The sequence below is a fragment of the Astyanax mexicanus genome, chromosome 13, assembly GCF_023375975.1.
Source record: "Astyanax mexicanus isolate ESR-SI-001 chromosome 13, AstMex3_surface, whole genome shotgun sequence".
Taxonomy (NCBI): domain Eukaryota; kingdom Metazoa; phylum Chordata; class Actinopteri; order Characiformes; family Acestrorhamphidae; genus Astyanax; species Astyanax mexicanus.
Window position 1 is genome coordinate 38,474,510 of NC_064420.1, and position 13,705 is coordinate 38,488,214.

The window sequence follows — 13,705 nt, forward strand, 5'->3', positions numbered from 1 at the left end:
GCCTAATATATATTAATTCTAAAAACTGGTGTGTCCGGTCACTTTTCACAGGTTCTTCTGTTCTTCGGGTCACGTCATATGTCTTTACATACTTACGTCACACGTACAGCCTCTAAAAGGCTAAAGAGGATCCGGCTCAGTTTTTAGTTTTACTGAAGCGAGCGGCTGGTGAAGCAATGGAGACACTCAGAGCTCAGTAGCTCATTCACTCATAATAAAACCAAAGTGTCCAGTTGAAGTAAAGTTTCTGAGTTTTCTGAGCGCGCTCTTTCTTTCTGACTAAACATAACCTGGAATCGGATTCATCCGCTTTGAAAGAAGACCGCATCACACCCGCCCAGTTTAAAATGATTCTTCTTCTACACATTCTCACCAGAGAGGGCTACATCCCCCAAATCACAAATCAACTTACAGACATCAGCTTTAACATCAAATCATGATTAATCGTGATGTAAATAATGATATGAATGAAATTTGATCTAACAGCTGTTCTGTACATTTTTTTATCAGCCCAATTGAAAGGCTCCAAAATTTCTTGAAATAAACAAAGCACGGTGCTTCAGGGTTTCTGGTTCTTCCGAGCCTTCCTCTGAGCACATTGGCTGAAACGGAATTTGCCGCAGTTGGAAAAGAGGTGGAGTCTGACTTCACAGGTGACACAGGAGGCATGTGACTGTCCTCTCGCTCCTAGTGTCAGGAGCATTGTGAATGGTAGGGGGAGTTACAACTTTGAAGATAAAATGGGTAAAAATGAAAAAAATACATATAAATAGGCACAATGGTTTCAGATATCTGCATTTATTTTAAAGATAAAACATTTACAAGAATGCAACACAAAGAAATATATCTCTATTGTGCTTTTATAGACCATGCTCAGCATAATTATATATAAGTGTATTTTCTCCAAACAGAAATTACAAAAAATATCCACATCCTACTGTCATAAATAATGGTCATCGAGATGCATCTATAGTGTTTGTAAAAGTAGGAGTGGACAACAGACCAATCATTTGCAACAGCAATGTCTTAAATCAGTTAAATTCAGTTCAACATTACATTGAATCATTGAAGAAATAAATTTTGAATATTTACAACTGTTACAACCACTGAAATGACTTAGTTACTTAATCCTCCTTTATAATGAAGTGCAATGGAGCCATATTCAAACACACAAACTAGTGCTGCCTTCAAGCCATGTTGGAATTATTGGGTTTTATGAGATGAAACATATCAACACCATAACAAATTCATATTTACAAGTGGAGAAATTTTATTTTTTCGAGTAACTCTAACTTTTTTAATCAAATGTGTCAATATAAATGTTGAAATAAATATTTTAAATTTGTTATGTGTAAGTTAGCTATATATAAACACCGCATTATTTTTTATTAACAGTTTACTTTCGCCTACACATGACTTAACATGCTACAAATAGGCCTGTTTGGATAGCTACATTTTTTGGATAATATGGTCATGATGATATTTTGTTCTAAAAGTAATTGCAAGAAGCAATATTATTGTAATTATTTTAAAGGTCTCATTCCATCGTTTTCTCATTCATTTTAAAATGTCTAGTTGTGGTCTCTTGTATGAAAGCTGTTTCCAGCCATGTGCTACTGTTGTGTTTTTGTTCCTGTCTCCGCCCTAGCCATGAGTGTTGTCACCTTGTGTCCTGTTTGTAACCCCACCCCCTCATTACTGGTCCTCACCCTCGTGTATAAATAGTATCTGTATGAGTGTTTGCTTGTCGAGTCTTTTGTCTCCATGTCCTCTGTATGTATGTTTATGGGTTTTGTAGTTTGCATTCCTTTAATCTCTGTTTCTTCACTCCAGGTCTGTTTTATTATCTTAGTAAGTGTTCCTAGTTATTCTATGTTAAGAGTTATGTTTTTAATTTCATGTTTCCTTAGTTTCTCTTAGTCTTTATATAATATATATATATATATTCTAGTCTTGTTTTTGTGAGTTTTTTGCGCTACCCGTGTTTTGTGTTCTGTTTTGTTTTTATTTATATTGTTTAATAAATGTATACATTTATATCTGCACTTACGTCCATCCCTCCTCATTCGTAACAACAGGCCTCCTGGAACCTTTTCAAAAAGCTGATAAACTTTCTTATAACATTTTCTGTGATTTCTGTTTGTAGTTCTATATATGATTGCTCTCTGTTGGCAACAAAAAACAGAAGTATACAAAAAACCTTTGCCAAAACTATTTGAACGTAAATCATCTCAATATTGTAAGATCCAAAATAAGTATGTAAGTATGAACTTCCAAAGTGGACCTGAAGGCAGCACAAGTACAAGCTCTGTTCATATGCCATTCCCCTCATTATTACCTGTTTAACCCAGATATTTTAGCTGTTCTCTTTTGTAACGTCCCTTTTTATGATTGTAAGACAGTAAGTAGTGCTCCATTAAAATGCTACATATCTACATATTCTAACAGCAAAAGAAAGAGAAAGCAAATGTAAGAGTACTGACGATGTAATGATCCCCATTTTCCATCAGTTTCCATTGAAGTGCACCTACAGTATTGAACATGCCTGCCCACCACTGGAAATCCACTCCACATCCAGATGTTCAGACAACCAAACCTTTTTTTTTTGTTTGCAGGTGATGAGACTCTAACTTTAACATCAAATAAACTCTTTCTCTTTTTATATAAAGCAAGAATTAAATAAAAGGTTGTACTGTACAGCAGGACAGGCCCTCACTGAGACTCGCCCTCTAGTTTCTGAGTAACACACTTGATGCGAATGTTCTCGCGGAGGTTTCGTAAGCGAGCACTGCGGCTTGTAATTTCCTCCACGTATGTTTTGGGGAACCAGCCCCTCTCTCCGTCAGACAACCGGATCCCCTCCACCCATCCTGAGGATCAAGAAATAACAGAGTTATTTACATGTGAGGTTTTCTTAATTGGTAACATAGGTTACAATAGGGTTACAAAAGGGTTGCAATAATTTTTACAATAATTGTTAAATGGTTAAGTATTGTCCCAACTAAGTATTATAAATTGACAGTAGTAAAGACAGTATCAAACATAACTGAATTATAATGCATAAGTATGCAAATAATAATGACGTGAGAAATTACTTATTTAAAATGATTAATGATTAAAAAACTCTTAATTAGTCTAAATGAATAATGAATTGAGACATTTTGTCACAAGCACTTTTAATCATGGTACCCCCTATTGTAAAGTGTTACCCCTCAATTTATTGTAAAAAGTTCTTTGAGCAATGCCTCAAAGAACCTTTGTACAGTTCTTAAAATGCTCCTTGAAAGAGATGATTATTTATAAAATTCTTCAAAAAAGGCTGTTTAGTAACTTTATTTTTAATACTTTACTTCTACTCGGTAATAAAACTCCTTCATCAAGGCTGCAATTAAAAAAAAAACAGTGACATTTTTGGCTTTCTCAATCACATGACCTCATGTTCAGTAGCTCCTCCATTTTCACTCTCTGTTGTGTTTACGTGGATCTCCGTGGAAACGAGTGACCAAAGTCTAATTACGGTGCGTGGCAGTGGACAAATAGCTATTTTATTAAACGCAAGGTAACGAAACTCAATGATGTGCGTCTGGACGGGACTAGAATTACCGTAGCATCACAGAGTTCAGCAAAAAAAACAGTATTTAATTCTGTCTGTAATTTTCTTAGAGGACGTCTAAGAAAAACACAAATATTGTCATTCTGTACAGGAATAAATTCACAGAGGATCCACCATAAAAGAGAAAAATTACCCCAGGACCCCCTGAAAAACGAATCCTGTCCGGATAGGGCTATATAGTGTAGTCAAATATTATTATCAGATCATAAATAAGATTATTATACATTATGCTTAAAAACACTACTGGTTATATGGTCACCAACACCAACAACATGTCTATGTGGGGTTGGTATAAGTAGCACAACTGGCAACCAGCAAAAATAATAGGCCCAACTGGGTTGTGCACTGTACATGGGGCATAAATGAGACCTATGTAAGATTTAAATGGGCTCTAATGATGTGGCCCATTTGGGAACAACACATGCTGTACAAATCCACTCAGAGCCCACGTCCACCAAGAAACTGCCCATATTCCAGCAACTCAAATCCCACATCAACAAAGTGGCTACGCAGGCACTGTAAGCACATAGATAACCCCAAAGACCCCGCTGAGTGAATCCACTGCAGGTAGCTTACCATCACTCGTAATGGTTTTAGCTTGAAGGATATCCGCCTTCTCCAGTGTGAGTTCATCATGCTCCTGCGCCTGATAGCTCTTAATGCACTGAACCTGAGACAGATCTGCATGAACACAACACAGCTTAACATGTTAACCTCTGGAAAATCTCCTCCTCTAACTCACAAGCTGCATTCCAGAACCTGTAGGCTGCAGTCAAGGTCAGGCAGGTCTTTTTATAAAGTTTATAAAGGTTTTATAAAGACATCACTCTTTAAAGTGATGCTGGAGGGGGAGAGAGAGAAAGGCCAATTGTGCTCTCTCAGGGCTCCGGTAGCCAATGGCAAGCTACATAAACAGGATTCGAACCGGCGATCTCCTGATTATAGTGGCATTGCTTTAGCCTAGATTGCTGTCAGTTCAGCAAATAGTTTTTTTTTTCAGATGTTTGATCAGAAAAAAATGGTCTTTTGGTCTGGACTGTGGTTTGCAGGCCCTTTCACACATGCTTTGCATGTCGGCTGCATTTTTAGGCTGTATACTTTAAAGAATCCTTCACTTTGGTCCAGCATTTTGTCACATAGCAGCTAAGACATTCTGCCCACCTCAGCTGTAGCCTAGGATTGGAAATGTAGCCACTGTCTTCATTTAATGATAAAGATAATCCACAATATGAAAATGGCCTCACCTTCATTCTCATTGGTCTGTTCACTGGTTGTCTTTGGGTCAGGAGGAAACATGGCTGTTATCCATCTCTGTTTACCACTCCTGTTCAGAAAAGCAAGATTTTAGAGTAGCAAGTAAGTCATGTCTATATGCATGTCTAGGAAATAATATGTTTATATGATTTCCCAAGGTTTACATTTGGCTTTGTTTAGACAGGCAGTTTAAATCTAATTTTCAGCATATCGATTCAGTCTGGATGGTAAAAAGTCACATGAGATTCTTATTTTTTTCCGAATTAATTTAAGTTCTATTTGTATGTAGTTTCATAAAGGATTCACTGATTAACTGATTAACTTCTAGACCTGCAAATCAGAGCTTATTCACACCATGCATCACCATGTGTACAACTGCTTTGTATCTGGATCTACTTCGGCCTGATTCCATCCATTTCACAGGAATGTGTCTTATTTGTGACCAGGCAAACTTTGTTTCCATTTTACTTGTAGTATTGTAAACTGCAAAGTGTTAAATGTGTACCATTTTGGATGGAAACACAGCTTCTAAAAATTGAGGGATGTAATACTGAAGAAAGACACAATGAACATCAAAACCATTTTGCATTGCAAATGCATTGATATACATTGATATATATATATATATATATATATATATAGATATACGGGGGTTGGACATTGAAACTGAAACACCTGGTTTTGGACCACAATAATTTATTGTGGTGACGGACAGTTCTGGTGGACACAGGAGAGTTTAGGTGTACATTGAATTCTGCCGTAATTTGGGCAGCCGTGGTTTTATGTTTTTTGGATACAATCCGGGTTAGCACCCGAACATCCCTTTCTGACAGCTTCCTCTTACAGCGTCCACAGTTAATCCTGTTGGATGTGGTTGGTCCTTCTTGGTGGTATGCTGACATTACAATTTGTCCTCTGGATACCGTGGCTCTTGATACATCACAAAGACTTGCTGTCTTGGTCACAGATGCGCCAGCAAGACGTGCAGCAACAATTTGTCCTCTTTTGAACTCTGGTATGTCACCCATAATGTTGAGTGCATTGCAATATTTTGAGCAAAACCGTGCTCTTTCCCTGCTAATTGAACCTTCATACTCTGCTCTTACTGGTGCAATGTGCAATTAATGAAGATTGGCCACCAGGCTGCTCCAATTTAGCCATGAAACCTCCCACATTAAAATGACAGGTGTTTCAGTTTCATTGTCTAACCCCTGTACACTGGCAGCTGTACATTTCATCGATTGACACCCTAATCTATATAAGTACTCAGGTAATATTCAAAGAAACATAGCAGGGTTATGAGTTTGATGGAACGTAAGCCTCACTCTGTCTGAGACTTGAGCAGGATCTGATGTTTGAGCTGCTGGCCTTCACATAGCTGCAGATGGAAGATGAAGCCTGAGATGCCCTGAAGCTTCTGACTCAAGTCCTTCACCTTCAGCTCGCCGATCTTCGCGTGCACAAACACCATGAACTTCCACGTGCTGCAGTGGGACAGAAACAACAACACTTTGTTACCAGCTTGATTTATAAGCTGTGCTCTGTTATCACAGCTGCTGTCAGGCCTCAGACCTTGTAAGCAGGTTTACAATTAGCATTTAGCGCCTCAGCTTTTTACTAACCCTCCAGCAGTGCGGAGAAAAAACACCACCACAGGTTCAGACAGAAACCTCACATAAAAAAGCCCACATAAATTACTCTCTCCTCCTTCAGTTACTTTCCCATGCCCTGCCCCAGCTCCTGCTCCCTCGTTTCTCATTAAAGACTCACTCTTTTCTCCGGGAGAGCAGCAGGCAGTCGTTAAACAGGTGCAGATACACTGGTCGGGTAGGCAGTTTCAGTTTGGAGCCGGATATGCTCATGGTTTGCGTGTCCACCTCCAACAGCTCGCCGTGCTTTACCAGCCAGCGAGACTGAGAGATGAGAGGAAAGATCTAAAAAATATTAAAAAATAAATAAATTGAGTGTTTAAACATGTCAGATACACAGACAGAGTGTAACATTATGACCCCATCCTTGTTTCTACACCCATTATCTCTTTTTTCAGCTCTACTGAGAATATACAGCTCTGGAAAAAAAAATCTTTTTCTAAATCAGTTTCTCTGACTTTGCTATTTATAGGTATATATTTAAGTAAAATAAAATTAACATTGTAGTTTTATTCTATAGACTACGGACAACATTTCTCCCAAATTCCAATTAAAAATATTGTAATTTAGAGCATTTATTTGTAGAAAATGAGAAATGGTTAAAATAAAGAAAAAAGATACAGAGCTTTCAGACCTCACATAACACACAAAAAAACAAGTTCATATTCATTCATTTTGAGAGTTCAGAAATCAATATTTGGTAGCATAACCCTGGTTTTTAATCACAGTTTTCTTGCATCTTGGCATGTTCTCCTCCACCAGTCTTACACACTGCTTTTGGATAACTTTATGCCACTCCTGGTGCAAAAAATCAAGCAGTTCAGTTTGGTTTGATGGCTTGTGATCATCCATCTTCCTCTTGATTATATTCCAGAGGTTTTTAATTTGGCAAAATCAAAGCAACTCATCATTTTTAAGTGGTCTCTTATTTGTTTCCAGAGCTGTATATCTGCAATGTTGCTGAAAATGTGATGATAGGAGTCAAAACAAGGAGACACTACTGCAAATTGAGGATGTACTGTATTCTATATTACCTTTCCCTCAAAGTGTATTTTCTTATTGAGATGAATTAGCTCTTCCATCCTCTTCATGGACTGTACACTGGAGTTACATTCCTTTATAATCTGTTCCAGAACATACAGAGAGGTTTATTCACTGAAAATGTCCCTTAATCTCAACAGATCCATTCATATTTTCATTATAATTCCATTATTAATATGGACCGGCCTAATCAGAAGCAGTAGTGTGGAATCAGAAACAGCACTTTTACCTTTTTCAGCTCATTAAAAGCTTTGGTGGCAGTGTCCTCGTCTCGTGAACCAGGCGTTGTTCTCTTTAGGATGTTCTGTAACAAGTCATACTAGTTATTAGGAACTTTTTAGGATATTATAAAACAGTTAGTTGCGACCCTGCAATGTGATTGGCTGAGAGGTGTTCTATAAGTGCCGTTATCAGCCGGTAATGCACTGTAATCGAATTGCACTGTAATTACTTTGTCACATACAGGTAACCTAGCAACGATGCAGCTCTTACCAGACAAACAGTGCAGCTACAAACAGAGCAGCAGTGGAACTATTTTAACTTGCGGAGTGTTTTTAACCAAACAGATCGTATTTTCTTGTTTTCTTTAACTCAAAATCTTTCAATAAAACAGTGATAATGGAACTGTGGTATAATCACAATTATACACCTGAGGTTCGTGCTACAGTATAACGTGTAATATTGTCACCGCTGTGCTGATTTATGACACTTTGCCTGTGCCAATATTACATGTTATAGCACTCCCTCTCATGCATCGCTATGATTACCACTCACATTATTTTCCCGAAAATATATTTTTTGAAAAAGCATAAATAACAACACATTTAGAAAGACTAAAATATATTTAAGAAAATACTAAAAATGTATATGATGTCCACCATGCTTATAATTGGGCAAACTGATTTTTTTAAATAAAAAAAAAACTTGTATGGAAGTATGGAATATTAACATTAAAAATCTTTAACATTTATTTTTATTGAATTACAGATAATATAAGCTGAACAGCCCGCAAGAAAACATCTGTTCCAGGGACTTCCATTCCATTCCATTCCATTCCAAAACCACATGCTGCACACATTACAAAGGCGTGGCTGTGGAAGCAGGGGGTATGTGTACTGAACTGCCCACTCAGGTACAAAAGTTTTATAAGAAGTATTGGCAACATTAGAGTGTGGTAAATGCTTTTTGAAATGTATTGTATATCTACAAAGTATATACTTTTAGCATTAAAACTGATATGTACTTAAATACATACTACATGTGCTCTACTACATTTTGGAACAACTCATGGCAACTTAAGAATTTTTCAATTATAACTAAGCTATATTTAAAATCATTAGTTTGTGCTTTTGAGTGCTTTATTCGTTTAACTTCTGCAAACTTAAGTAGATTAAAGTATGTTTTTTAAACATAATTTTCATATAATACACTTGAAGTAAATTATTGTAAATGTACTACTTTACGTATTGTGTACACCTTAATGCTACAGGAAAAATATAAAATATATTTTATGTTTTTTTTCCTTATATATAGAGTATATTAAATAGAAAATGCACTTTTAGTATTCTGTACCTAATTGAACATACTTTTAATGCTCTTAAGTTTACTTCCTTTTCATAAGGGTTATCGAATGAAACTGAAGACTATTTTGGGTTCAATGTACATGATGTATATCATTAGATAATAAAATATTTTGTATGAAAATGTAGCAGTTTATATTAACCATGACAAGCACATTCACTCATTTCTGTTTTCTTTATTTCTGCATTTACTAAATCTATGGATTTTAAGCATTCCTCTATAATGTCCCAGATTTAGTGCTGAGGCACGATCGTAGGTATTAGAGGATATGGTGCGCACCTCTACCAGCATTTTAAGACGTGTGATCCTCTGAAAAGGCAGGATGAGAAATGACGTTAGAGGGAGCCGCTGGCAAATGGGGTCCTCCTCCAGACGGGCCAGGATTCCAGGGAAGCGGGGATTCTCCTGCCTGAAAAGCAATAAATAAAAATGATGGAACACAATGCCGAACCGTGGGCAGACACCAGTGCTGTTGGCCTAGTGTTGGACTGCTCTTCTGCCAAATGACACTGTGCATAAAGTATAAAACAAATAAACTACACACAGAGAAAGAGTGCTCACAGGAGCCGCTGGTAGGTCTGCTCCTGGTAAGCCTGGTTGGTAACGTATGGAAGGTAGACCTTCCGAAGTGCAGGACAGTGTTCCAGGACAATATCACACACGTCAAAGCGCAGGATATCTGCCTCTAACCGGTGCTCCAGGTCCTGCAGAAACCTTGAGAAAATAAAGAAAAAGGAAATGTAATTTAAAACCATTCAAAACGTTTTACAAAAATGCAAAAAGACGTTATTCTTTTCCATTTTTTCATACTTCTCACTGACGTCCTTTACATCAGGCAGTTTGGAGAAAAGCCACTGTCTCTCTTGAGCCCCCAGGCACTCAGTCAGCTCCACAGACATCATGAAGTGGTCCACCGCAATGGACAAGCTGCGGATGTACGAGGCTTCAGATGTCACCAACTCAAACTTAGCCTGGAGGGAACGGTAAAAAGTAAATGAGGTCTGAGTATGATACATACACTGAGGTTTTTTTTACTAATATTTTACAGTTAATTCAGATAAAATATCTGTTAACACAAAACAAGTAAAGGAATTACACTACTTAATTTATTTATTAAAGAACAGATTTAATAGATCAATCAGTCCAGTTCCTGTTTTAAATACCCAATGCCTTGATAACCCAGCTGCATGTGGACAACTGAGTATAAATGCTTACACTTTAATGTTAAAATTAATTAAAACGCCTTTTTTAAAAAAAAAGGCTGTGTAGAACCTAATGCTGCTTGTGTTTTCCAGTTGACCGGTTGCTATTGTGTTAGCTATTCACCTGACAATACATCCTGATCATTTTATTTGTTCCTAAATAAAAATAATACATATATCTTGACACCACAGCTTCAGAATTTTGGAAGATACAATTAAATCAAAATTATAAAACACTGCAGAGGACTTTTAATGTTTTGAGTTAATTGAAAAGTTATGTTATGTTTGAGTTGAGACATATTATGATACCAAACCCAGTCTTTCTATCTCTATGCACCCACAAAAGGGAGATGAATAAAGGCAGGGAGAGAGATGAGATTAAACTTGCTAACGTTCAAAACTATTGTTCATAATGGAAACACATACAGGTGCTTCAAGATTAAAGTAAGTACAAATTCTCACCACACCATGCAGAGTTTTAATCCCACTACATTAAAGTCATATCAAAGAGACAGAAAGACACAGTAAATCACATGTGATTGAAATTTATACAGAGAAAGGCAGACAGTTTTTTGGTTAATATATAGATGCTAATGCTAAACATGTGCATAACACATGTTAAGAGTCATTTTAAAGGAGTGCTAATAATGAAGGAGTGCTAATAATGAAAAAAAAAAGACTATTCCCAAAGTATGGACTGGTAAATATTTGTCACATATAGTTGGAATTTGTGATATATTTTTCTTTTTAAAAATGGTTAGTGTTCAAATATGTTAAAGCGACATTATTTTATAGCAATTTGTTTATTTAAATGTATATGCTTTCATTTATATAGATAGATAGATAGATAGATAGATAGATAGATAGATAGATAGATAGATAGATAGATAGATACTTTATTGATCCCCGATGGGGAAATACACATATGCTAATGTGTATAAACTCTTTTGATGGACGGTGTACATAAAACCAAACCACCTCCTGCAGTTTGCGTTCCTCGTTGCTGAAGTTGTCCAGCTCTCCACTGCTCCGCACATCAGGAATATCCTGCCAGAGGGAGAAGGCCGAGCCCCGTGAGGAGCGGAAGGAGCTGGAGGGGGAGAGGTTGCTGGGGGAGGGGTAGTCTCCACCCCTGTCCTCATCAGTTCCAGGTTCTGCCCCCTGTTGCCTCTGGATCTCTCTGTTAATGGCCACGTCACTGTACTCTTGATACAGGACCACTGGCGATGAACAGAGATAACAGGGAAGAGAAAATAAAGAATAAAATATACAGTAAAACATCTATGCTGAAGAAATGAAGAACTTTAAGTTTTGTAAGTCACACTTACAGCTGGGCAGAAAGCGGGACAAGCGTTTGGAAGTTCTGGGAGGAACATCTCCATCTTCATCAATGGAATCTTTCCTCATACTGTGGAAAAGGAAAAACAGCATTTATAAGAATGAAATGTTTAGTGGTATTATGGGTCTTAGCTGCTGTTTGAGGTGGTATTTGCTGTCAACAAAGGGTATGTGCCATCACCTGAGCTTGGAGCTCCTTCTGTGCGGTGGCAGAGTGCTGTCAGCAGAGGGCAGCAGTGGTGCGACTCCCACCGGGCTGTGCGGCGCACTGTCGCTTGATCCTCCTGAAAGGCGCTGTCTGGTGCTGGGTTTGTCTACAAACAGATAAGAGGGGCAAGAAGGGTAAGCCCTAAAAATGTAGCATCTGGGTGTCAGAATGAAAAGCATTGAAACAATTTTTAACCAGGAGACAGATGATAAGTGATAGGTGAGTTTCTCAAGCCAGTCCCCTGGAGGAACCTCCTGACAGTCTAAATTTTTGGGTCCCAAGACTTAAACTTGAAGTAGTCAAGAACCAAACACCTGGTATATCAGTGTGCTGGAAGCTGAAATAGAGAGTATTAAGACTTAAATGTTACATAGAGTAAATAAGTGAACTGAACTTCAGTCAATCCTTTCTTGACTGAGACAGTGTAGAGACTATAAAATTAAATATTTAAATTTCAGGAATTATATTATGTATCACAAATGATTTGAGTAATATTGTATAAATTAAGTAATTGTAATTAGGTAATATTGTATGAAGAAGTCAAGTAAAGTTTACTAAAAGAAAGGATTGACTGAAGTTCAGTTAATTTATTTACTCTATTTAACATTTAAGTCTTGTAACCGAGTTAAAGTTACTTAAATTTATCTGAAATTAAATTTACTTAAAAAAAAAGCAATTGCAGAAAGTTGCGAAACTTTTTTTAAATAAATTTTACGCATAATTTTTTTCAGTGTAGTATCTCAAGTACCGGGTTGGAAAATTTCAAGTCAAATCATTTTCAGTTTCAAGCCTTCTATTATAATTGTCAGGGGTGTCCAACTCTGGTAGAACTTGAGTTCATCCTTGGTACCTAAGGTGGTAGAACTCCTGGACTCCAGATCTTCAGAGTTGACCACCCTTGCAAATAAGGCAAATCATTTTAAACAACAGTAGTAGGAGTTTAACAACAGTAGTTGGAGGTGCAGGTGAAGAACTCACAGTCAACAGTGAGGTTTCCAGAGGGCTGGCGGTCTCGGGAGGCCACGCGGGCGGACAGCGACTTGCCCAGCCTCAGGGTGAAGGAGTTCTTCCTCTGTGAGAGCTGCAGACGGGAGATGAGCTCCGAGGCAGAGAAGCGCCGGCGCTCATGCTCTGCCGAGCGGGCCCGGGGCAGGGGGAGGGGGTTCGCAAGTGGCAGGGAGGTCCCAGATAGAAAGACAGAGCCTTCCGGAGCCTCGCTGCCCCCTGGGTTCACCTCCGCCCGCTCCCCGTCATTTGTCTCCTCCAGACCTGTGTGTCCCTGAGGGGAGTAAGAGGAAGGTGGTGGAGGTGTAGGGATGGAGGTAAGCACAAGATCCTCATCCAGATCTAACAAGGGGCTAGAGCTTTGCGATGTGGGGACGGTAGAGCCCACCATGCCCAGTTCTCCCTCTACAAACGACTCAAATGATCCAGGGAACAGGCAGTCACACTCCAGTCCTGGGCTGCTTAGAGACTCGTCACTCGGACTGTCGGGTGAGTATACCCTCATTTTACGACCTGTAGAGACAAACACATTAACACAAATATCATTCTTTATCAGGTCCTTGATTTTAGCAATATAATATGCACGTATACACCACTATATACAGTCAAATCACTTGATTCAGCCTCTTAGGACCTAGAAATTAAGCCATAATTAAGCCTGCAAAAAATGTTTTGGACATTATCCATAGTATACATTTATCAGATTTAGCGTACAGAAGCTGGATATTCCCCATTCAAGAAGATTTCTCACTACAGGAATGGTCTTGCATGGGATTGCATGGCAAGAGGGCAGTGTAACACAGGCATGAGCCAT

The 13,705-nt window shown here is 38.1% G+C and overlaps 1 protein-coding gene across 1 annotated transcript in view; it reads right to left on the bottom strand.

The window, feature by feature from the left end:
* Window positions 1-779: 779 nt before the first annotated feature.
* Window positions 780-13,705, bottom strand: part of arhgef19 (Rho guanine nucleotide exchange factor (GEF) 19) — a 39,672-nt gene continuing 26,746 nt past the window's right edge. Inside the window, exons 3-16 of the mRNA XM_007246258.4 lie at window positions 12,865-13,404; window positions 11,860-11,992; window positions 11,669-11,748; window positions 11,319-11,560; window positions 9,949-10,109; window positions 9,700-9,852; window positions 9,418-9,547; window positions 7,787-7,861; window positions 7,551-7,640; window positions 6,638-6,801; window positions 6,193-6,351; window positions 4,858-4,937; window positions 4,190-4,294; window positions 780-2,870 (exon numbers count right to left, since the gene is read on the bottom strand). Of these exons, the coding sequence (XP_007246320.3) occupies window positions 2,713-2,870; window positions 4,190-4,294; window positions 4,858-4,937; window positions 6,193-6,351; window positions 6,638-6,801; window positions 7,551-7,640; window positions 7,787-7,861; window positions 9,418-9,547; window positions 9,700-9,852; window positions 9,949-10,109; window positions 11,319-11,560; window positions 11,669-11,748; window positions 11,860-11,992; window positions 12,865-13,404 (2,270 nt within the window). The 3' untranslated portion in view covers window positions 780-2,712. The remainder of the gene's footprint in view (window positions 2,871-4,189; window positions 4,295-4,857; window positions 4,938-6,192; window positions 6,352-6,637; window positions 6,802-7,550; window positions 7,641-7,786; window positions 7,862-9,417; window positions 9,548-9,699; window positions 9,853-9,948; window positions 10,110-11,318; window positions 11,561-11,668; window positions 11,749-11,859; window positions 11,993-12,864; window positions 13,405-13,705) is intronic.